At 47.9% G+C, this 26,267-nt stretch overlaps 1 protein-coding gene across 6 annotated transcripts in view; it reads right to left on the bottom strand.

The window, feature by feature from the left end:
* Positions 1-14,854: 14,854 nt before the first annotated feature.
* Positions 14,855-26,267, bottom strand: part of uckl1b (uridine-cytidine kinase 1-like 1b) — an 84,114-nt gene continuing 72,701 nt past the window's right edge. For all 6 annotated transcript variants that reach the window (XM_065005283.1, XM_065005284.1, XM_065005282.1 and 3 more), the window contains 2 exons: positions 16,579-16,735; positions 14,855-16,483 (listed from right to left, as the gene is read on the bottom strand). In XM_065005283.1, coding sequence (XP_064861355.1) covers positions 16,404-16,483; positions 16,579-16,735 — 237 coding nt within the window. In that variant the 3' untranslated portion in view covers positions 14,855-16,403. The remainder of the gene's footprint in view (positions 16,484-16,578; positions 16,736-26,267) is intronic.

Below are 26,267 nucleotides of genomic sequence, written 5' to 3'. Positions count from 1 at the left end.
TGCAGGAAGTGAAGACGGGCCTCCTCGCGATGACTTGTGTTTGAACCACGACAAAGGGAGGAGGTACATAAACGCTAATCTGGAAAACCTTTTGAAGTGGAGCATTAATTGCCCCTCCAGTTAGCCCCCCTGCTGCGGAACGCAGCAACGTAATTGATCACGCCAAATAAAACGGCACAGAAAATAGACAACTGTCATAAAAATAGCACAGGACAGTTTCAAAGCCCCATCCACTACCCTTCACTATCAGTTTAGCATGGAGTGCAGCTGTGTCTGAGCCACCCTAGAGAGACTTGTATGCAAAGCGAAGCCTGGCTCTGAAATGACATCTAACAATAATGACGTCTAACAATAATGACATCTGACCAAAGCAAAAGTCGGTCCTCTTTCAAGCCACCTTCCCTTAGACAACAACCAACAGACAGAAGGGACGACCAGACCAGTGTTGGGAACTGTGAAGGAGGGAATGAAAGAAAGGGGGGTAAAAAGAAAATAGTGGTCAGGGAGGGAGGGGTTGGGAATGCACAAAGACAGTGATAGACATAAATGGGGAAAAGACACAGATATGGAGAGAATCTAGAAAGACATATGGATTGTGTGGTAAAGTGGTTGTGACGACAACTAGCCTGGTAATCACACCAGTGCCTTTCCCCATCTCACCCCTGGGAACCTCCCTGATGGTAGCAAGGCTATGTCCCTCGGCCATTCTGTGAACAAGTCCTTTATGTGTTGGCAAGATGCTCCTGGACTGGGCTACAGACAACCCCACCCCTGAAGTCACGCTCTTCTTTGAAGAGGAATAGCCTTGGCTGCCCACCACCATCTGTGGGGCTGACACACACACACACACACACACCTTTCCCCCACTGGCCAGCTTGCACCAGGGCTATATTTCTCTCCGGTAACTCCCACGGCCAGAGGTGACCTTCCCCAGTAGAGATGGACAGACTCAGGCATGTCTTGTGTTTGACTTTAATGAGACCCTGTCTCCTTCTCTACCTTTCTCCTTCTCTTCTTCACTCAAACCGTGTCTCTTTCTACTCCATTACATTTTTTTCCCTTTATGTAAAATAACGTGATGATGGATGTCCAGACTATTCTGTCCATTTCAATGTTATGAATCATATCAGAGAACTGTGTTTTCTGTATTTTTCCTACTCTCTCTCTCTTTCTCCACCCCGTTCACACTTCCATTTCTCCCTCCCCGCTCTACCCCCCTCTAAATCTCATTTACTCCCTTGGAAGTAGTCAGAAAGAAAAGTGGAGTACAAAACGACCTTCTCTTCCCTGAAGCAAAAACATCTCCTGCTTGTGGAGGTCACTGTCTCTGTGCAGCCCAGCGCTCTGAACACTACTCTGCTTGTTTTAATGATGCACAGGAGCAGATAGAGGGAGAGAGAAAGAGAGAGTATGAGAGAGCAGTAGAGAGGGAGAGAGGGAGAGAGGGATTTTTCTACCAATCACTGCTAACCCCCTGACCCCCCACCCCCCTCCCCCTTTTCTATACAGAAAGTGCTCCTGTTTTTCCACGTTCATTTTGAGAGGTTGTTCTAAGCGATGGAACCTCTCAGCGATATGTTATATTACTTCTCCCTCAACCCACACTGAGACCTGGGTTGCTATGCTACAATAATCCAACCTATCATCTTTCCTCCTCCTCCTCTTCACATTTCCTTCCTTCCTTCCTTACCAACCCATAGTGCCTTAGGGGAGGACAGGAAAGGGTCACCCCCCCACTCGCTCTTTTTTCTTCTCTCTCTCGCTCTCTCCCTTTCTCACTCTCTTTAATGACCTCCTGCAGTTCACCAAGCTGTTTGATTTGACCCGATGACCTCACGGCCCACCCCAAAATATTTTCTGGTAGTTCTGCCATCACAAAAGGAAATGGGACTATATAGTCATTGACATAATAAACAACCCAGCGAGTTTGTAATGGTTGCAGTAAAACCTTTATAATTATATCACTGGCATTTGGCCGGGAAAGACCTGGGGCCTCATTAATGAAAGGTGCGTGTTGTTTGCGGTCCCCCCTGGAGGTCAGGCCCGCCAGATATGGGGCATATGAACACGTCATAAGCCGTGAAATAAATGTTTAGAATGACAGGAAACTAGCTTTAAAATGGCAAAATGTGTAGTATAGCAAGAAATTAGTTTCATTAGGTTCATTGCCTGGAAAGTTCTCTACTTTTGATATATATTGGATATTGGAATCACCATGGTAAAACCATGAACTATTATTTTGTCAATATTCTGAATAAATGTTGTAATCACTGTTCTGCAACATATGTATTTACTGTACTAGACCTAAGGGATACGTTTAGATGTTACATTTCCATGTTGTTTTATGTGCTAAATCTAGAAAAACAAGCCAAAATGCTAAGAAATTAGCCCTGGAGCATTTAGTAGTGTTATTAAACTAAGCAAAAAGAGGTTTGGAGATTTGTATTACATATTTGAATAATCTAATGCTATAATTATTAAACAATCAATGTCTTTAAAAACTTTTTGGACAATAATTGTAAAAATGTAATGCCTTTTACGTTTCTGACGGAGTGAATGCAGTTAGTTGCTTTTTATGAGGAGAAAACACAATTCAAATAAAAAAGTATGTTGTTCCTTTACATAGTGTGATAGCTGATACTTTGGTCTATCTTACATAGTGTGATAGCTGATACTTTGGTCTATCGAAGTATATATTTAAAATGTTGTTAATATTAAAACAAATATTTGTGGGAAGTTTTGATTGTCCCGTATTTCAAGAATCCCTCCAAAACAGCAACAGTTTCTCTCAGCCTTAATGTGCAGAGTAGTGGGAAACTGCACTACGCTCGAAAGTAAATAGACTGTAGCCTAGACAGTATTAGGCGGCTGCAGCATTGCTGTGACTGAGATATGAGCACAACATCATAGTCTATTATTTTCCAAGCCAATTCCAAGACAGGAGATAGACACACTATCATATATTGATAAACAAAATATTGAACAAAAATTCCTATTTTGCATAATGTGAGCTGTAGCATTTACTTTAAAATTGTTTGAAAATAAAATCAATCATGCAGAATGTGCAGCCAGTGTTTGGCACTCGCTATAGGCAGGATGCATTTTTTGTTTGAAAAAGTCACTGCAAAAGATTCTGCCCACACCTCGACAGAAATGTGATCACGTTTACTATAGTGCTTTCTTTTAGAAACAGACATGGCCCAGTTCCAACATTTCCAAATCATACAGTAAATGAGGATGTTTTTGTTACCATAAAGGGTTGTAGCACAAATACAATATAACTCGGATTAATTTATCAATGGAAACATGTGTATATGTTGCATGTGACAGTTTGATAAATCCCAATCATTTGTGGCAAATGCAAATCTTAAAATCTCCATGTATGCCAGAATTGAGTAAGAAATGTACACATGGATGATAAATGAGGCACCTGCATAAGGTCTGTGAGACAAACACTGGGGCATTAAGGGCTTCCCCACAGAACGTCAACCTGTGACAACCCAACAGAAACATTCCAATACATTACACTCTGTCTCTACCCAAGCCAGGCAAATTCCCTGTTACATCATAGCTGTCTCCTGCGGTATGTTTCGCTTTCCCTCCCTCCCTCCCTCCCTCCCTCCCTCCCTCCCTCCCTCCCTCCCTCCCTCCCTCCCTCCCTCCCCTCTCTATCCTGCTGCCCCTCCCTCACTCCTTCCCTTCCTCCCTCCCTCCCTCTGCTATCTCTTCTGGCCTTGTCACAAGGGGAACTCTCGTTCTTAGAGATTGGGGACCTGCACTGATGCCAGAGCTGAGTAGAGGAGAAGAAAGAGGGGGGTGAGGAGGGGAGGAGGAGAGAGAGGGGGATGAAGGCTTGTCTGGTTCGGCCCAGGCTAATGTGAGGGGACAGCCTTAGCTCTCCATTAACCAAGCTCACGCTGGCAACGCCAGGAAGAGGGAAGGAGAGAATAGAGAGAATACATGCTCTCCTTTACAGCTCTGCGTTCTCCTTCTCTAAGAGCAGTCAGAGGTGGGTGGGGCCTTGATGTCACAGCCTGTAGGTGTTTAAGCCGCTTACTTACATGAAAGAGATGTAGGATGTACTGCAGGGGTGGGGGGTCATGGTGGTAGGAGCATGTCATTTGTTTTTGTTTGTGCGTTTGGTTGCATGTTTGTGTTGCTGTTGAAGATATTAAGAGATTTAGCAAGTTAGGTAGTTGTATGGCATGTGTGACGAATGAGGGTTCAGGGTGAAGGGGAGAACTGGACCCCGTCCATCCATTTTCAAAATACATCATTTTAGAGTATGTGTGTATGCTAACTCCCCCGGCCAGAGTAGAGGACGTGATGGAAAGGGTTAAAACATTCCCAGATTCTGGGCTCAGGGAGAGGCATGGTGGGAACGCGTGGGATGCAATGGTTGGGAGATGGCTTTTTTGGAAAGCTGGGAGGGAACGGTATTAATGTGTGTGTGTGTGTGTGTGTGTTCAGACTCCCACTAAAACACACACACGCACACACACTTTTTCATTTTGTATTAACTCATCTTTCTGTTCTCTCAGCAACCTCCTTGTTGATGCATGCTGGGAAAGCTCTCAGACACTCCCTCCCCAGGTCATAGGCTCTGTTTGTCCTTCCCCTCCTCCCCCCATCCTTTCCGCTCCTCCTCCTCTCCTACATTCCCCCCTCCTCTGCCTCGCCTCCTCGCCTGACCAGTTCCTCTAATTTGGTTTCTAATTTTCTCTATACCTCATCTCCTCTCCCTTCAGCTGGCTGTGGTGGGAGTATATCCCAGCCCAGCCCTGGGTGTGTGTGTGGTTGTGTGTGTGTAAGTCCCCTTAAAGTACTCAGGGTTCTTAAGGTGTGCTCTGCTAAGAATTATGTTTTAACACTGATGGGCCTTTTTGAAAACACACACAAATACTGAGTAGCCAACACACCCAATATTAAGAAGACAGACTGAGCACGTGTGTGTGTGATCGTGTGTGGCAGGTTTGTATGTGTATGCATTTGTATGTTGTGCATGTGGTAGTGTGCATAGAAGCATGTGTGTGTGTGTTTGTGTGTGTCTGTGTGTGTGTCAGTGTGGGAATGTGTGTGTGTGTGTGTCACTGTGTGTGTGTGTCAGTGTGTGTCAGTGTGTGTGTCAGTGTATGTGTGTGTGTGTGTGTGTGTGTGTGTGTGTGTGTGTGTGTGTGTGTGTGTGTGTGTGTGTGTGTGTGTGTGTGTGTGTGTGTGTGTGTGTGTCAGTCAGTGTGTGTAAGTGGTTGTCAGTGTGTGTGTATCGGTCAGTGTGTGTCATTGTGTCAGTGTGTGTGGGGGTTTACAGTAAATGAAGTAATTAATTAAAACAGCAGGCAGCTAGACACAAAGACAGTGTGATCAAACAGACTTAAGCAGAACTATGCACTGGGGAAACAAAGAACGTAGAGAGATAGAGAGAGAGGGACAGAGTAAGGGGGAGAGAGAGAGAGAGAGAGAGAGGGACAGAGTAAGGGGGAGAGAGAGAGAGAGACAGAGAGAGAGGGGGAGAGGGAGAGGGAGAGAGAGAGAGAGAGAGGGGGGGAGTAGCAGAGCATTGGAGGTAAATAGAAACCCTAATCAATACAGTCTCTATGAGCAGCCAGTCAGAGAGGGATATGGATAGAGAGAGGAAAAGAGGGAGAGAGGGAGAGAGAGATGGAGAGAGGGAGAGAGAGAGATGGAGAGAGGGAGAGAGAGATGGAGAGAAAGTGGGTCAAACAATGAGAGGAGAGCTGAGTGCTGAGAAAAGAAAGAGAGATACCAGTATAAACCGGTATAGATACCAGTCTTTTATACAGCTGAAACTTGTTTTAAATGCAAAGAAAACACATTTTATGATTTTCAATAGGTTCAAAAAGTTGGTTGAAAATACACTTTCACTTACGAGCTTAGATGGTTCTCAAATTAATCAGGTCTCTGCATATAAATACTTAGGGATATGGTTGGATGATGAACTGTCTTTTAAATGCATGTTGACGAACTGTAAATGGCTAAAAATCAAGCTGGGCTTCCTCTATAGAAACAGGACATGCTTGTCCTCTACAAATAGAAGACAAATTGTGCAAGCTACTTTTATGTCTGTTATAGATTATGGGGATATTATTTACATGAATGCTATGGCATCAACACTTAAATTGCTGGATGCTACTTATCATTGCTCACTTAGGTTTATTACGGGTGCTAGCTACAGAACTCACCACTGTGTTTTGTATCATTATGTGGGTTGGACTTCGCTGTCCGTGAGATGAAAACAACATGCTCTCATGTTTGTCTATAAAGCACTTCTGAATAAGCTACCTTCTTATTTATCATCACTCATCAATATTAGAATTAGAATTCCTCAAACCAGGTCTCAAACATGGATTACACTTGAGACCCATGTGATTTCCACAGTGTTGGGTTTGGCTGCCTTTTCCTGTTACGCTCCTTGCCTCTGGAATAGCTGGTAGACTAAACTTCAACTTTAGACTCTTGTCCTCCTTTTTAAATATTTATTGGAGGATTTTTATTTTTGTATTGCTTGTAATTGTTTCAGGTAATGCAAGTTCTTGTGCTAGTAGAATAACCTGTGTGTAAATTATATTTGATGTTGTATTTGATTTTTTTGCGTGTTATCTGTGATGGTTTTGTTTGTCTTGTGTAGTTTCTTAATCATTGTACCTTTACTGTATGTGTAAACATGTACACGCAGGGCCCAGCTGTAAAAGAGACCTTGGTCTCAGTCTGTGTTTCTTGTTGAAATAAAGGTAGAATAATAAGAAAGAAAGAGAGAGGAGAGTGAGACTGCAGGAGGTCAGAGAGGGAGATGGATAGAGGGAGAGAGAGATGGAGAAAGGGGGAGGTCAGGAGAGAGAGGGGAAAGCGAGTGGAGAGAGTCATAAGCTGACCCCTGCTGACAGAGGCCAGGAGAGGTGGGAGGTGGGGGGTCTGAGGGGGTAAGTGGTGGGAAAGAGGAGAGTGGGCTTGAGCAGGGAGGTGAAGCAAGGGAGTCATGTGGGAGGGGGTGGGGAGAGCAACTGAGGACGCTAGGTAATGTTGTTGATGACATTTATACAGAATATGTTATATGATCCAGTATGTCCATGTTCAGGTAGATATGCTTTTGAAAGGTTTCTCTCTTTCTCATTTTGCTGTTCCTTCTCCAGCCTCTATGTCCAGATGGCCTCAAGGCCCCTACACACACACACACACACACACACACACACACACACACACACACACACACACAAACACACACACACACACACACACACACACACACACACCCCTAAAAGAGGAGTTGAACCTGGTTGTCTCAATAATCTCAATAATCTCAATAATCAATTCTCCCTCCACTTTGCAACTACTTACTACTTTTGAGCTACTTTGCAACTACTTATTATGTTAGCTAACCCTTCTCCTAAAGCTAACCTGAACCGTTTTAGCTAACTCCTAACCCTAACCTTAACCCTTAACGCCTAGAGCTAGCTAATGTTAGCTTTAGCCACCAAGCTAACGTTAGCAACAGCAAATTGGAATTCGTAAAATATCATCCGTTTGAGCAAATTCATAACATATTGTACGTTTTGCAAACTCGTAACATATTGTACAAATCGCAATTGGTTACATATCATAGGAATGGATAGAGTAGAATACACTGAGAGAATGGGTTCAGAAAACAAGCATCTGGGTCTCAGTTTCAGCAGCAACTGGTAGATTCAAAAATACTCTGATCTGGTAGAATATTTAGGCCTACAGAAGTCAAGGTTCAGGCCTACAGAAGCCAAGGTTCAGGCCTACAGAAGCCTAGGTTCAGGCCTACAGAAGCTTAGGTTCAGGCCTACAGAAGCCAAGGTTCAGCCCTACAGAAGCCAAAGTTCAGGCCTACAGAAACCAAGGTTCAGGCCTACAGAAGTCAAGGTTCAGGCCTACAGAAGCCAAGGTTCAGGCCTACAGAAGCCAAGGTTCAGGCCTACAGAAGCCAAGGTTCACCCCAACAGAAGCCAAGGTTCAGGCCTATAGAAGCCTAGGTTCAGGCCTACAGAAGCCAAGGTTCAGGCCTATAGAAGCCTAGGTTCAGGCCTACAGAAGCCATGGTTCAGGCCTACAGAAGCCTGGGTTCAGGCCTACAGAAGCCTAGGTTCAGGCCTACAGAAGCTTAGGTTCAGGCCTACAGAAGCCAAGGTTCAGCCCTACAGAAGCCAAGGTTCAGGCCTACAGAAGCCAAGGTTCACCCCAACAGAAGCCAAGGTTCAGGCCTATAGAAGCCTAGGTTCAGGCCTACAGAAGCCAAGGTTCAGGCCTACAGAAGCCAAGGTTCAGCCCTACAGAAGCCAAGGTTCAGGCCTACAGAAACCAAGGTTCAGCCCTACAGAAGCCAAGATTCAGGCCTACAGAAGCCAAGGTTCAGGCCTACAGAAGCCTAGGTTCAGGCCTACAGAAGTCAGTACTCCTGTAGTCAGTACTCCTATAGTCAGTACTCCTATAGTCAGTACTCTTATAGTCAGTACTCCTTTAGTCAGTAGTTCTATAGTCAGTACTCCTGTAGTCAGTACTCCTATAGTCAGTACTCCTGTAGTCAGTACTCCTGTAGTCAGTAAACCTGTAGTCAGTACTCTTATAGTCAGTACTCATATAGTCAGTACTCCTATAGTCAGTACTCCTGAAGTTAGTACTCCTGAAGTCAGTACTCCTATAGTCAGTACTCCTATAGTCAGTACTCCTATAGTCAGTACTCCTGTAGTTAGTACTCTTATAGTCAGTACTCCTGAAGTTAGTACTCCTGTAGTCAGTACTCCTGTAGTCAGTACTCCTATAGTCAGTACTCCTGTAGTCAGTACTCCTATAGTCAGTACTCCTGTAGTCAGTACTCCTATAGTCAGTACTCCTGTAGTCAGTACTCCTGTATTCAGCACTGCTGTATACAGTACTCCTATAGTCAGTACTCCTATAGTCAGTACTACTGTAGTCAGTACTCCTGTATTCAGTATTCCTGTAGTCAGTACTCCTATAGTCAGTACTCCTGTAGTCAGTACTCCTGTAGTCACTACTCCTATAGTCAGTACTCCTATAGTCAGTACTCCTGTAGTCAGTACTCCTGTATTCAGTACTGCTGTAGACAGTACTCCTATAGTCAGTACTCCTATAGTCAGTACTCCTGTAGGTAGTACTCCTGTATTCAGTATTCCTGTAGTCAGTACTCCTGTAGTCAGTACTCCTGTAGTCAGTACTCCTGCAGTCAGTACTCCTGCAGTCAGTACTCCTGTAGTCAGTACTCCTATAGTCAGTACTCCTATAGTCAGTACTCCTGTAGTCAGTACTCCTATAGTCAGTAATCCTGAAGTTAGTACTCCTGAATTAGTACTCCTGTAGTCAGTACTCATATAGTCAGTACTCCTGTAGTCAGTACACCTATAGTCAGTACTCCTATAGTAAGTAATCCTGAAGATAGTACTCCTGTAGTCAGTACTCCTGTAGTCAGTACTCCTATAGTCAGTACTCCTGTAGTCAGTACTCCTATAGCCAGTACTCCTGAAGTTAGTACTCCTGTAGTCAGTAATCCTGTAGTCAGAAGTCCTGAAGTTAGTACTCCTGAAGTTAGTACTCCTCTAGTCAGTACTCCTGTAGTCAGTACTCCTGCAGTCAGTACTCCTGCAGTCAGTACTCCTGTAGTCAGTACTCCTATGTTCAGTACTCCTGCAGTCAGTACTCCTGCAGTCAGTACTCCTATAGTCAGTACTCCTGTAGTCAGTACTCCTATATTCAGTACTCCTGCAGTCAGTACTCCTGCAGTCAGTACTCCTGCAGTCAGTACTCCTGTGTCCAGTCCTCCTGTACAGTATGTAGAGGAGCAGGAACAAAAAGCAAGGGAATGATGTATGACTCAAAGAGTCTGGAGCAGGTAGGTAGAGAGAGGGGTGGAGAGGGGGCAACTCCCTCCTGAACATCACCCCACACACATATACACACTCATTTTGTCTCTCTCACACACACACACCCACACACACATGCAGTTCACACACACACACCCACACAGTTACACACAGACATATGCACATTGAGCGCACATACCTCACGCACACACGCACGCACACACACACACACACACACACACACACACACACACACACACACACACACACACACACACACACACACACACACACACACACACGCCGATGATATTAGAGGTCAGGGTTATCATTTATAATTAGCTGTCAGGGTCAGGAGTGGAGCAGGAGAATAGGGGTGGGGGCTTCAGGGGAGAGAGAGAGATTTTGATAAACTCCCATATCTCCTGGGTGAAATACCACGGTGTGACATCACAGCATCAAGATTTGTGACCTGTTGCCACATGAAAAGGGCAACCAGTGGAGAACAAACACTATTGTAAAAACAACCAATTTTTCATTTTTTTTACTTGAACTATTTGTACATTGTTACAACACTGTATATAGACATAATATGACATTTGAAATTACTTTATTATTTTGGAACTTTTGTAGTGTAATGTTTACTGTTCATTTGTTATTGTTTATTTAACTTTGGATTATTATCTATTTCACTTGAATTGAATAGAATTAAGAAAGAGGTTGAAAGAAAGAGTTAGAGGTAGAAAGGACTGGGGGGGGGGTGGTAGAGTGCTTTTAGGAGAGATATGGTATGGGAGGGTAGTGGCTTGGGGATGGTGTGAGGGGGTGGAGGCTTGTGGGATCGGGGATATGGTGTGATATAGAACAGAGAGAGAGAGGGAGGAGGTTAGTGGCGGGCGGATGGAGTGATGTAGAGACTGTGGGAGGTTGTGGTGGGGGACTGAGTGCGGAGGGCAGTTGTCAGGGGGATATGGGTGTGGTATACAGTTAGAGAACAGACAGGAAGTAGCAGTAGGGAAAGAGGAAGTGTTCCGCCCCCACAGTGCTCTGAGGCTTTGCTGTTTCAATCTGCATTGACCTCGCCTGCATATGGACACACACACACACACACACACACACACACACACACACACACACACACACACACACACACACACACACACACACACACACACACACACACACACACACACACACACACACACACACACACTCGGGCGAGGCTGACCTAGCTTGCTGAATTCAGCGTCCCACAAAACAAGGAAGCCAAGGTCTGTAAATAGAGCTCAAATACCCACCCATCACCCATCACCCACAGACCTGACCAGACCTGACCTGACCTGCTTAGACCTGACCAGACATGACCAGACCTGACCTGACCTGATCTGACCTGCTTAGACCTGACCAGACCTGACCTGACCTGACCGCCATCACAACGGGCTCCCGTGTGGCGCAGTGGTCTAAGGCACTGCATCTCAGTGCAAGAGGCATCACTACAGTCCCTGGTTTGATTTCAGGCTGTATCACATCCGGGTGTGATTGGGAGTCCCATAGGTTGACACACAATTGGCCCAGTGTCATCTGGGGTAGGTCGTCATTGTAAATAAGAATTTGTTCTTAACTAACTTGGGTAGTAAAATAAAAATAAATTATAGTCATAACATATGACCTAGTTTCAATCTGACCTTTGACCCCTCTGAAAGAGATCCTTGGTGTCATCTGGGGGTCAACATCTTCAGCTCGGATCAACTGACTCTACAAATAAACTAATCAAGCATTTAGTTGGACGGTGTATACCATGGGTATCCTGTACATACCAATAACAAAACTTGAAACTTGTGTTGTTGTAAAAGAGTATGGAAATCAGTGCATCACTACTCTGGCTGTAAATCCAGAGATTTGTTTGTTTCCTGAACTCACCTGTACATTTTTAAAATATGAAACAGCTCTTTTCAACCTGTTATTTATATTTGTATGAAATAATCTATTTACGTAAAATTATGAATTTAAATGTGTAATTCAGTTGAACTGTTGGTCCCCGTTCTCCTTCAACAACCAGTCGCCTCCTGCCCATTGTCATTTACTCAGATTAGTGGGGATACGACTCCCTCTAGAGGTTTAAAGGACAATGTACATCTAGTCGGTGGAGTAGAGCCTGGATACAGTAAATGGATGGTGAAAATCAAAAGGAAACCATAAAGAACTTCACCTCAATCATCTAGAGAGGAAAGAGGTCAGAGCCCAACTCCTAGGTAATAATAAAAGAAGAAGAAACAACTTCATTTTTAGGCTTTTTATGGTTTGATGCATACAGCTTTATTTGTTTTTTTGTCTCAAAAGAACGTACTTATGTGTTTAGGTAGGAGCATTAAAACAATACATTTGTATTATAACATTAATAAACATTAGTAGATGCTTATCAAAACATTTGTACATTCTTACTGCTGCTGTCCCATGCATCATCTTGTTCTGGATCTGCTCTGATCCAGTCTGATCTGGTCTGGACCAGTCTGGTTTGGTCTGGACCAGTCTGATCTGGACTAGTCTGATCTGGTTTGGACCAGTCTGATCTGGACCTTTCTGATCTGGTTTGGACCAGTCTGATCTGGTCTAGACCAGTCTGGGCCGGTCTAAGCACAGTAAAGACGTTGCTAGTTTTTCTGCTTTTCATCGCAGTACTGGGACAATGTGAGACAGTGTTTCATGGGCTGACGAACCTGAGATTGAGTCTAAAGTCACCATTCTCAAGTTGGACAGTCCTGGAAAGCACCGCTCCAGATACTTCCTTGGAGATGCATTGTGCAACTGGTCCAAACTAGGTCCAAACGGGGCTCTAGAAAACAGCCATGGTGGTGCATCTGGTTCAGTTGCAATAGGGAGAAAATATGTTCTGTTAGTCTACATTTGAAACATTTTTGATTTGCAGTAAGTCTTTGAGCTATTCAAATGAGACTTTTGATAGGCTTCTTCAGGTGTATACAGTCCTTCACACCTTTCAGGAGAAAGAAATCTATTGACAGACCAGCACACAGGCAGACATTACCATTGGTATATGTCTATATTACGCAGAGACATTTTGTATTGGAGGAGAAAGGATAGGTTGGAAGAGAGGCCCTGGGTCTTTGTACATTAAAACCTCTCAGAGGACAAATTAAAGTATTGTCTGTTCAAGCCTAATGCACTCACTGGCTCTCACAACAACACAAACACAAGTCACCGAACCCTGGCCTGACCATGATAGGGGCACGGTGCAAGTTACATCTGTGTTTTATTAACACACACTTACATAGCCTACACACACCTTCATGAACACACAAAACACAGAAACAACACAGTAGGAGATTCTTACTGCTGCTGTCCCATGCACCATCTTGTTCTGGATCTGCTCTGATCCAGTCTGGTCTGGACCAGTCTAATCTGATCTGGACCAGTCTGATCTGATCTGGACCAGTCTGGGCCGGTCTAAGCACAATAAAGACGTTGCTTTTCTTCGCAGTACTGGGCCAATGTGAGACAGTGTTTCATGGGCTGACGAACCGGAGTTTGAGGACAAATTAAAGTTGTCTGTTCAAGCAGAAAAACACAAACACATTCATAGCCTACACACACCTCCATGAACACACAAAACACAGAAACACATTAATAGCCTACACACACCTCCATGAACACACAAAACACAGAAACACATTCATAGCCTACACACACCTCCATGAACACACAAAACACAGAAACACATTCATAGCCTAAACACACCTCCATGAACACACAAAACACAGATACACATTCATAGCCTACACACACCTCCATGAACACACAAAACACAGAAACACATTCATAGCCTACACACACCTCCATGAACACACAAAACACAGATACACATTCATAGCCTACACACACCTCCATGAACACATTCATAGCCTACACACACCTCCATGAACACACAAAACACAGAAAAACACAAACACATTCATAGCCTACACACACCTCCATGAACACATTCATAGCCTACACACACCTCCATGAACACATTCATAGCCTACACACACCTCCATGAACACATTCATAGCCTACACACACCTCCATGAACACATTCATAGCCTACACACACCTCCATGAACACATTCATAGCCTACACACACCTCCATGAACACAAAACACAGATACACACAAACAGAAAATACTCTATCCTCTGTCATTCTGGCTCTTTCCACCTTTCAAACTATTCAGAAATATCTAGGTGTATAAATAATTTACTTTGTGGGATGCATCAGCATTACCGAACACCGTCTCACAGACTCAGACCGCACCACTTTAGCATTAGCCATTCAGATCAAACACCCTGCCAGCGAACACATTAACCAAACTAACAACAATCATACAAGTCAGTCTGTTTGTTTCCCCCTCGTGCGTTCCCTTTTATAGCAAGAGGAGAAACAAGGTAAGAGTGCCAAGTCAAGCCTGTAAGACGGCTTTGAGACTCCCCACTCCCCTACTTACCCACGTGGCAGATCTTCTTTCTCCTGGATCCCGACAGCTACCCCATAAAAGCATCTACAGACTTCACTAGTAGTCACTATGCTACTCATCTCATGAATCTTTTATTCGCTTACTGTCCTGTCTTTTGAACTCTTGTCACAGCAAAAATCTGCACCTCCAAAGGGCAATGGTAAGCCTATACTTTGAGTGTGAAATAAACCAGCAGGTTCGCGTTTGAATGCAAAGGCTAGAATGAGACCAACAGGTTACAGTTGGAGACTAGATTCACAGGGTAGCTAGGAGGTCTTATAGCTACCCTGCTACTGCATTTGTGACCTCATCAGGCTCCTGTACTGCCAGTGGGGACACAAAGCACCCGCCAAACACTCACAGACACACACACCTCTTTCCTGTTTGTGACTGGTGCTGGTTGTGATACATTTTCCATTACATCTCAATAGATGCTGTATGTTAAAAACCTATAATCTACACAAATAAATAATGACACATTACACAACGACATATTTCAGCTATAGTACTGGTATGTACATGGTTTATTTGATTGTGGTCTGCAGAATCATGAAACCATTATGTGACAGTTTTAAAAGCTCAGATCAAGCTTAAATTCAATTTAATTTCCATAAATCAATTTAAATGTAGAGTAAAATTCAAAACACATTCCATTTCAAACCCTCCAAAAACTGAATGATGTAGGCTAATTATTAGCCTATGCAACCTTTAAAATTCCCAAATGTAATAACCTGATCAGAAATAAAAAGAGAATTTCATAAAGCTCTTAAATCTGTTCTAGGAATAATATTAACCTACACAATGTTTCGCCATTTGTCAGACAGCCCTACCTTGCAACCCTGGCGTGGGAGTTTTACCTCTGCAGCAGACATGTGTCTTGGTGACTGTCCTCACAACCATGATCCATCTTTCCAGGGCACCGCAGCAGCGCTCATTAGAACTGCAGGCTTATTCTGAATTGTAAAACTTTTTGGTTTAATAGCCCAGTAGCCTACCGTTTAAGTCAGTGTCATCCTATATTTATCCCACCGCCTTCTTGGTGTCAGCGGTGGGTTAGTGATGAAAGTGATGGAAGATATCAAGGTTAGTTTCCATGAGAAGAGGACAACCACCATATCCTTCCTGTACATTTTCTCCGTCTCTCTCGTCTCTATGTTGCAGACAAAGCACAAATGAAATGTAGGTCTAGGTGGTGTAGCCTATGCCGATGTCACTAGGAAACATTAAGCATGACAACAACAGTTGTAAGGCCTCATTATGATAGGCAGCATAGGCCCAGAATTATACGCAGACAGAGGAACCTTCATGAATAAAGTGCTGATGTTTAAGGGCAATGAAAGCGGTCAAGGCTAACCGAGCTGCGGGGCATGGGTGGAGGAGCCACTCACAGGTAGACTAGCAGGTAGATCAGGATGTGGGAGTATATTTAGGCCTTGCTGTGAAAAGAGGACTAAGTGTTAACAATTTGCAAGACTGTGGTTTGGTCAGTAGCTACGAAGCAGAGAAGAGGGGAAACCAGAGTTAAAAAGTTACGCCTACACAATTTTCCGGTAAAGTGTTCCTTGAAAGAAGGCACTTTCTATGAGCAGAGAGAATTAACAATATGGCTGTGTATTTTTTGGATTGCATTCTGAAAGGTTAATAATTAAGCTCTGAGAAATAAATAAAAAAGTGTGTTTTGCAATTAGCTCTTATTGAATGTGGGTCACCCTCAAAAAACATAATTCAAACAACCAAAAATAGAACATTTTACAAACAAACATTCACATTACAAAAAGTACTACATTTTCTATTACAACTGTCCCACAACAGGATTGGCATAAAACTCAAATAGAAATATACAAAAACTGTCCTTTGCAAATCTTTGACTAATTTTCTGTATCTCAGTGAAATTCAAGGTGCTCTAGTACTCCAGGGTGTCTTCTTTGGTCCCCAGAATAAGGGGGTGTACGTAGCTGCCCAGTGGGGAAAAAAGCACATTCCTCAATCATCCTCCAAACGGTGCTCCCCTGAATCACTCAAATGGGTCTGCCCATTGTCCCATCAGTAACTGGGCTCATCCATCTCCTCATCGCTCCATTCTGGGGGTGCGTCCGTGCCAAAGTACCGGTCACCGAAATTTCCTTCATACAAGTGACAAAGAACAGTAGAGATTAGAGTTTGAAGCAGAGCATGCACACGTGCGCGCAGACACACTCACAGAAACTGCCTTTCTCACCTATGCCGGGTATGATGTGGAAGAGGTCGTTGACCTTCTTGTCGACGGCGGTGGTGATGATTTGGACCTGAGGGAAGGCGTAGGCCACAGAGTGAACCCCCATCTCAGCCATCAGCAGAGACACCAACAGGATCTTATCCTCCTGGACATCATGGTCCTACACAAGACACAGACACGGAGAGAGATGCATCATCAGATTCCATCAGAATCACCTACCAGTAGGACTCGTACGGCCATCATGCCAGCAGCCTCAGTACACACGGTGCAGTCCATCAGAATCACCTACCAGTAGGACTCGTACGGCCATCATGCCAGCAGCCCCAGTACAAACGGTGCAGTCTATCAGAATCACCTACCAGTAGGACTCGTACGGCCATCATGCCAGCAGCCCCAGTACACACGGTGCCGTCCATCAGAATCACCTACCAGTAGGACTCGTACGACCATCATGCCAGCAGCCTCAGTACACACGGTGCAGTCCATCAGAATCACCTACCAGTAGGACTCGTACGACCATCATGCCAGCAGCCTCAGTACACACGGTGCAGTCCATCAGAATCACCTACCAGTAGGACTCGTGAGGCCATCATGGCAGCAGCCCCAGTAGACACGTTGCAGTCCATCAGAATCACCTGCCAGTAGGACTCATACGATTGGCCATCATAGCAGCAGCCTCAGTACACACGGTTCAGTCCATCAGAATCACCTACCAGTAGGACTCGTACGGCCATCATGGCAGCAGCCCCAGTACACATGGTGCAGTCCATCAGAATCACCTACCAGTAGGACTCGTACGGCCATCATGCCAGCAGCCCCAGTACACACGGTGCCGTCCATCAGAATCACCTACCAGTAGGACTCGTACGTATGGCCATCATGGCAGCAGCCCCAGTACACATGGTGCAGTCCATCAGAATCAACTACCAGTAGGACTCGTCGGCCATCATGGCAGCAGCCCCAGTACAAACGGTGCAGTCCATCAGAATCACCTACCAGTAGGACTCAAATACGGCCATCATGCCAGCAGCCTCAGTACACACAGTGCCGTCCATCAGAATCACCTACCAGTAGAACTTCGTGCATGTATGGCCATCATGGCAGCAGCCCCAGTACACATGGTGCAGTCCATCAGAATCAACTACCAGTAGGACTCGTACGGCCATCATGGCAGCAGCCGCAGTACAAATGGTGCAGTCCATCAGAATCACCTAGCAGTAGGACTCGTACGGCCATCATGCCAGCAGCCCCAGTACACACGGTGCCGTCCATCAGAATCACCTACCAGTAGGACTCGTACGACCATCATGCCAGCAGCCTCAGTACACACGGTGCAGTCCATCAGAATCACCTACCAGTAGGACTCATACGACCATCATGCCAGCAGCCTCAGTACACACGGTGCAGTCCATCAGAATCACCTACCAGTAGGACTCGTACGGCCATCATGGCAGCAGCCCCAGTACACATGGTGCAGTCCATCAGAAACACCTACCAGTAGGACTCATAAGGCCATCATGGCAGCAGCCCCAGTAGACACGTTGCAGTCCATCAGAATCACCTGCCAGTAGGACTCATACGATTGGCCATCATAGCAGCAGCCTCAGTACACACGGTTCAGTCCATCAGAATCACCTACCAGTAGGACTCGTACGGCCATCATGGCAGCAGCCCCAGTACACATGGTGCAGTCCATCAGAATCACCTACCAGTAGGACTCGTACGGCCATCATGCCAGCAGCCCCAGTACACACGGTGCCGTCCATCAGAATCACCTACCAGTAGGACTCGTACGGCCATCATGGCAGCAGCCCCAGTACACATGGTGCAGTCCATCAGAAACACCTACCAGTAGGACTCGTAAGGCCATCATGGCAGCAGCCCCAGTAGACACATTGCAGTCCATCAGAATCACCTGCCAGTAGGACTCATACGATTGGCCATCATAGCAGCAGCCTCAGTACACACGGTTCAGTCCATCAGAATCACCTACCAGTAGGACTCGTACGGCCATCATGGCAGCAGCCCCAGTACACATGGTGGTCCATCAGAATCACCTACCAGTAGGACTCGTACGGCCATCATGCCAGCAGCCCCAGTACACACGGTGCCGTCCATCAGAATCACCTACCAGTAGGACTCGTACGTATGGCCATCATGGCAGCAGCCCCAGTACACATGGTGCAGTCCATCAGAATCAACTACCAGTAGGACTCGTACGGCCATCATGGCAGCAGCCCCAGTACAAACGGTGCAGTCCATCAGAATCACCTACCAGTAGGACTCGTACGGCAATCATGCCAGCAGCCTCAGTACACACAGTGCCGTCCATCAGAATCACCTACCAGTAGAACTCGTACTTTTGGCCATCATGGCAGCAGCCCCAGTACACATGGTGCAGTCCATCAGAATCAACTACCAGTAGGACTCGTACGGCCATCATGGCAGCAGCCCCAGTACAAACGGTGCAGTCCATCAGAATCACCTAGCAGTAGGACTCGTACGGCCATCATGCCAGCAGCCCCAGTACACACGGTGCCGTCCATCAGAATCACCTACCAGTAGGACTCGTACGTATGGCCATCATGGCAGCAGCCCCAGTACACATGGTGCAGTCCATCAGAATCAACTACCAGAGGACTCGTACGGCCATCATGGCAGCAGCCCCAGTACAAACGGTGCAGTCCATCAGAATCACCTACCAGTAGGACTCGTATGGCCATCATGGCAGCAGCCCCAGTACACATGGTGCAGTCCATCAGAATCAACTACCAGTAGGACTCGTACGGCCATCATGGCAGCAGCCCCAGTACAAACGGTGCAGTCCATCAGAATCACCTACCAGTAGGACTCGTACGGCCATCATGCCAGCAGCCCTAGTACACACGGTGCCGTCCATCAGAATCACCTACCAGTAGGACTCAAATGCGACCATCATGCCAGCAGCCTCAGTACACGGTGCAGTCCATCAGAATCACCTACCAGTAGGACTCGTACGACCATCATGCCAGCAGCCTCAGTACACACGGTGCAGTCCATCAGAATCACCTACCAGTAGGACTCAAATGCGACCATCATGCCAGCAGCCTCAGTACACACGGTGCAGTCCATCAGAATCACCTACCAGTAGGACTCGTGAGGCCATCATGGCAGCAGCCCCAGTAGACACGTTGCAGTCCATCAGAATCACCTACCAGTAGGACTCGTACGACCATCATGCCAGCAGCCCCAGTACACACGGTGCCGTCCATCAGAATCACCTACCAGTAGGACTCGTACGGCCATCATGGCAGCAGCCCCAGTACACATGGTGCAGTCCATCAGAAACACCTACCAGTAGGACTCGTAAGGCCATCATGGCAGCAGCCCCAGTAGACACATTGCAGTCCATCAGAATCACCTGCCAGTAGGACTCATACGATTGGCCATCATAGCAGCAGCCTCAGTACACACGGTTCAGTCCATCAGAATCACCTACCAGTAGGACTCAATGCGGCCATCATGGCAGCAGCCCCAGTACACATGGTGCAGTCCATCAGAATCACCTACCAGTAGGACTCGTACGGCCATCATGCCAGCAGCCCCAGTACACACGGTGCCGTCCATCAGAATCACCTACCAGTAGGACTCGTACGTATGGCCATCATGGCAGCAGCCCCAGTACACATGGTGCAGTCCATCAGAATCAACTACCAGTAGGACTCACGGCCATCATGGCAGCAGCCCCAGTACAAACGGTGCAGTCCATCAGAATCACCTACCAGTAGGACTCGTACGGCAATCATGCCAGCAGCCTCAGGTGCCGTCCATCAGAATCACCTACCAGTAGAACTGTACTTTTGGCCATCATGGCAGGCAGCAGCCCCAGTACACATGGTGCAGTCCATCAGAATCAACTACCAGTAGGACTCGTGCACGGCCATCATGGCAGCAGCCCCAGTACAAACGGTGCAGTCCATCAGAATCACCTACCAGTAGGACTCGTCGGCCATCATGCCAGCAGCCCCAGTACACACGGTGCCGTCCATCAGAATCACCTACCAGTAGGACTCCGTATGGCCATCATGGCAGCAGCCCCAGTACACATGGTGCAGTCCATCAGAATCAACTACCAGAGGACTCGTACGGCCATCATGGCAGCAGCCCCAGTACAAACGGTGCAGTCCATCAGAATCACCTACCAGTAGGACTCGTATGGCCATCATGGCAGCAGCCCCAGTACACATGGTGCAGTCCATCAGAATCAACTACCAGTAGGACTCGTACGGCCATCATGGCAGCAGCCCCAGTACAAACGGTGCAGTCCATCAGAATCACCTACCAGTAGGACTCGTACGGCCATCATGCCAGCAGCCCTAGTACACACGGTGCCGTCCATCAGAATCACCTACCAGTAGGACTCGTACGACCATCATGCCAGCAGCCTCAGTACACACGGTGCAGTCCATCAGAATCACCTACCAGTAGGACTCGTACGACCATCATGCCAGCAGCCTCAGTACACACGGTGCAGTCCATCAGAATCACCTACCAGTAGGACTCGTACGACCATCATGCCAGCAGCCTCAGTACACACGGTGCAGTCCATCAGAATCACCTACCAGTAGGACTCGTGAGGCCATCATGGCAGCAGCCCCAGTAGACACGTTGCAGTCCATCAGAATCACCTGCCAGTAGGACTCATACGATTGGCCATCATAGCAGCAGCCTCAGTACACACGGTTCAGTCCATCAGAATCACCTACCAGTAGGACTCGTACGGCCATCATGGCAGCAGCCCCAGTACACATGGTGCAGTCCATCAGAATCACCTACCAGTAGGACTCACGGCCATCATGCCAGCAGCCCCAGTACACACGGTGCCGTCCATCAGAATCACCTACCAGTAGGACTCGTACGTATGGCCATCATGGCAGCAGCCCCAGTACACATGGTGCAGTCCATCAGAAGAATCAACTACCAGTAGGACTCGTACGGCCATCATGGCAGCAGCCCCAGTACAAACGGTGCAGTCCATCAGAATCACCTACCAGTAGGACTCGTATGGCCATCATGCCAGCAGCCTCAGTACACACGGTGCAGTCCATCAGAATCACCTACCAGTAGGACTCGTCGGCCACGTATGGCCATCATGCCAGCAGCCCCAGTACACATGGTGCAGTCCATCAGAATCAACTACCAGTAGGACTCGGCCATCATGGCAGCAGCCCCAGTACAAACGGTGCAGTCCATCAGAATCACCTACCAGTAGGACTCAAATGGCCATCATGCCAGCAGCCCCAGTACACACGGTGCCGTCCATCAGAATCACCTACCAGTAGGACTCGTACCAGTAGGACTGGACCATCATGCCAGCAGCCCCAGTACACACGGTGCAGTCCATCAGAATCACCTACCAGTAGGACTCGTCCATCATATACCCATCATGCCAGCAGCCTCAGTACACACGTAGGACTGCAGTCCATCAGAATCACCTACCAGTAGGACTCGTACGACCATCATGCCAGCAGCCTCAGTACACACGGTGCAGTCCATCAGAATCACCTACCAGTAGGACTCATAAGGCCATCATGGCAGCAGCCCCAGTAGACACGTTGCAGTCCATCAGAATCACCTGCCAGTAGGACTCATACGATTGGCCATCATGCAGCAGCCTCAGTACACACGGTTCAGTCCATCAGAATCACCTACCAGTAGGACTCGTATGGCCATCATGGCAGCAGCCCCAGTACACATGGTGCAGTCCATCAGAATCACCTACCAGTAGGACTCGTACGGCCATCATGCCAGCAGCCCCAGTACACACGGTGCCGTCCATCAGAATCACCTACCAGTAGGACTCGGCCATCACGCGTCCATCATGGCCATCATGGCAGCAGCCCCAGTACACATGGTGCAGTCCATCAGAAACACCTACCAGTAGGACTCGTCACGGCCATCATGCCAGCAGCCCCAGTACACACGGTGCCGTCCATCAGAATCACCTACCAGTAGGACTCAGTCACGATGGCCATCATGGCAGCAGCCCCAGTACACACGGTGCAGTCCATCAGAAACACCTACCAGTAGGACTCGTACGGCCATCATGCCAGCAGCCCCAGTACACACGGTGCCGTCCATCAGAATCACCTACCAGTAAGACTCGTACGACCATCATGCCAGCAGCCTCAGTACACACGGTGCAGTCCATCAGAATCACCTACCAGTAGGACTCGTACGACCATCATGCCAGCAGCCCCAGTACACACGGTGCCGTCCATCAGAATCACCTACCAGTAGGACTCGTACGTATGGCCATCATGGCAGCAGCCCCAGTACACACGGTGCAGTCCATCAGAAACACCTACCAGTAGGACTCGTACGGCCATCATGCCAGCAGCCCCAGTACACACGGTGCCGTCCATCAGAATCACCTACCAGTAGGACTCGTACGACCATCATGCCAGCAGCCTCAGTACACACGGTGCAGTCCATCAGAATCACCTACCAGTAGGACTCGTACGACCATCATGCCAGCAGCCTCAGTACACACGGTGCAGTCCATCAGAATCACCTACCAGTAGGACTCGTGAGGCCATCATGGCAGCAGCCCCAGTAGACACGTTGCAGTCCATCAGAATCACCTGCCAGTAGGACTCATACGATTGGCCATCATGGCAGCAGCCCCAGTACACATGGCGGTGCAGTCCATCAGAATCACCTACCAGTAGGACTCGCCAGCAGCCCCAGTACACGTTGCGGCCATCATGCCAGCAGCCCCAGTACACATGGTGCAGTCCATCAGAAACACCTACCAGTAGGACTCGACGGCCATCATGCCAGCAGCCCCAGTACACACGGTGCCGTCCATCAGAATCACCTACCAGTAGGACTCGTACGTACCATCATGCAGCAGCCCCAGTACACACGGTGCAGTCCATCAGAAACACCTACCAGTAGGACTCGTACGGCCATCATGCCAGCAGCCCCAGTACACACGGTGCCGTCCATCAGAATCACCTACCAGTAGGACTCGTACGACCATCATGCCAGCAGCCTCAGTACACACGGTGCAGTCCATCAGAATCACCTACCAGTAGGACTCGTACGACCATCATGCCAGCAGCCTCAGTACACACGGTGCAGTCCATCAGAATCACCTACCAGTAGGACTCGTGAGGCCATCATGGCAGCAGCCCCAGTAGACACGTTGCAGTCCATCAGAATCACCTGCCAGTAGGACTCATACGATTGGCCATCATAGCAGCAGCCTCAGTACACACGGTTCAGTCCATCAGAATCACCTACCAGTAGGACTCGTACGGCCATCATGGCAGCAGCCCCAGTACACATGGTGCAGTCCATCAGAATCACCTACCAGTAGGACTGGTACGGCCATCATGCCAGCAGCCCCAGTACACACGGTGCCGTCCATCAGAATCACCTACCAGTAGGACTCGTACGTATGGCCATCATGGCAGCAGCCCCAGTACACATGGTGCAGTCCATCAGAATCAACTACCAGTAGGACTCGTACGGCCATCATGGCAGCAGCCCCAGTACAAACGGTGCAGTCCATCAGAATCACCTACCAGTAGGACTCGTACGGCCATCATGCCAGCAGCCTCAGTACACACGGTGCCGTCCATCAGAATCACCTACCAGTAGAACTCGTACGTATGGCCATCATGGCAGCAGCCCCAGTACACATGGTGCAGTCCATCAGAATCAACTACCAGTAGGACTCGTACGGCCATCATGGCAGCAGCCCCAGTACAAACGGTGCAGTCCATCAGAATCACCTACCAGTAGGACTCGTACGGCCATCATGCCAGCAGCCCCAGTACACACGGTGCCGTCCATCAGAATCACCTACCAGTAGGACTCGTACGACCATCATGCCAGCAGCCTCAGTACACACGGTGCAGTCCATCAGAATCACCTACCAGTAGGACTCGTACGACCATCATGCCAGCAGCCTCAGTACACACGGTGCAGTCCATCAGAATCACCTACCAGTAGGACTCGTACGGCCATCATGGCAGCAGCCCCAGTACACATGGTGCAGTCCATCAGAAACACCTACCAGTAGGACTCGTAAGGCCATCATGGCAGCAGCCCCAGTAGACACGTTGCAGTCCATCAGAATCACCTGCCAGTAGGACTCATACGATTGGCCATCATAGCAGCAGCCAGTCATGTCCATCAGAATCACCTACCAGTAGGACTCGTACGGCCATCATGGCAGCAGCCCCAGTACACATGGTGCAGTCCATCAGAATCACCTACCAGTAGGACTCGTACGGCCATCATGCCAGCAGCCCCAGTACACACGGTGCCGTCCATCAGAATCACCTACCAGTAGGACTCGTACGTATGGCCATCATGGCAGCAGCCCCAGTACACATGGTGCAGTCCATCAGAATCAACTACCAGTAGGACTCGTACGGCCATCATGGCAGCAGCCCCAGTACAAACGGTGCAGTCCATCAGAATCACCTACCAGTAGGACTCGTACGGCCATCATGCCAGCAGCCTCAGTACACACAGTGCCGTCCATCAGAATCACCTACCAGTAGGACTCGTGCGTATGGCCATCATGGCAGCAGCAGTACACATGGTGCAGTCCATCAGAATCAGTAGGACCCCATCAGGGCAGCAGCCGCAGTACAAAAGGTGCAGTCCATCAGAATCACCTACCAGTAGGACTCGTGCGGCCATCATGCCAGCAGCCCCAGTACACACGGTGCCGTCCATCAGAATCACCTACCAGTAGGACTCGTCGACCATCATGCCAGCAGCCTCAGTACACACGGTGCAGTCCATCAGAAACCTACCAGTAGGACTCGTGATCATGCCAGCAGCCTCAGTACACACGGTGCAGTCCATCAGAATCACCTACCAGTAGGACTCGTGACGGCCATCATGGCAGCAGCCCCAGTACACATGGTGCAGTCCATCAGAAACACCTACCAGTAGGACTCATAAGGCCATCATGGCAGCAGCCCCAGTGACACGTTGCAGTCCATCAGAATCACCTGCCAGTAGGACTCATACGATTGGCCATCATAGCAGCAGCCTCAGTACACACGGTTCAGTCCATCAGAATCACCTACCAGTAGGACTCGTGACGGCCATCATGGCAGCAGCCCCAGTACACATGGTGCAGTCCATCAGAATCACCTACCAGTAGGACTCGTCCATGCCAGCAGCCCCAGTACACACGGTGCCGTCCATCAGAATCACCTACCAGTAGGACTCGTACGTATGGCCATCATGGCAGCAGCCCCAGTACACATGGTGCAGTCCATCAGAATCACCTACCAGTAGGACTCGTACGGCCATCATGGCAGCAGCCCCAGTACACATGGTGCAGTCCATCAGAAACACCTACCAGTAGGACTCGTAAGGCCATCATGGCAGCAGCCCCAGTAGACACGTTGCAGTCCATCAGAATCACCTGCCAGTAGGACTCATACGATTGGCCATCATAGCAGCAGCCTCAGTACACACGGTTCAGTCCATCAGAATCACCTACCAGTAGGACTCGTACGGCCATCATGGCAGCAGCCCCAGTACACATGGTGCAGTCCATCAGAATCACCTACCAGTAGGACTCGTACGGCCATCATGCCAGCAGCCCCAGTACACACGGTGCCGTCCATCAGAATCACCTACCAGTAGGACTCGTACGTATGGCCATCATGGCAGCA

Source organism: Oncorhynchus nerka, linkage group LG20 (genome assembly GCF_034236695.1).
Source record: "Oncorhynchus nerka isolate Pitt River linkage group LG20, Oner_Uvic_2.0, whole genome shotgun sequence".
NCBI lineage: Eukaryota > Metazoa > Chordata > Actinopteri > Salmoniformes > Salmonidae > Oncorhynchus > Oncorhynchus nerka.
The sequence above is the reverse complement of the archived record's forward strand: the minus strand, read 5'-3'. Positions and strand labels throughout refer to the sequence as shown.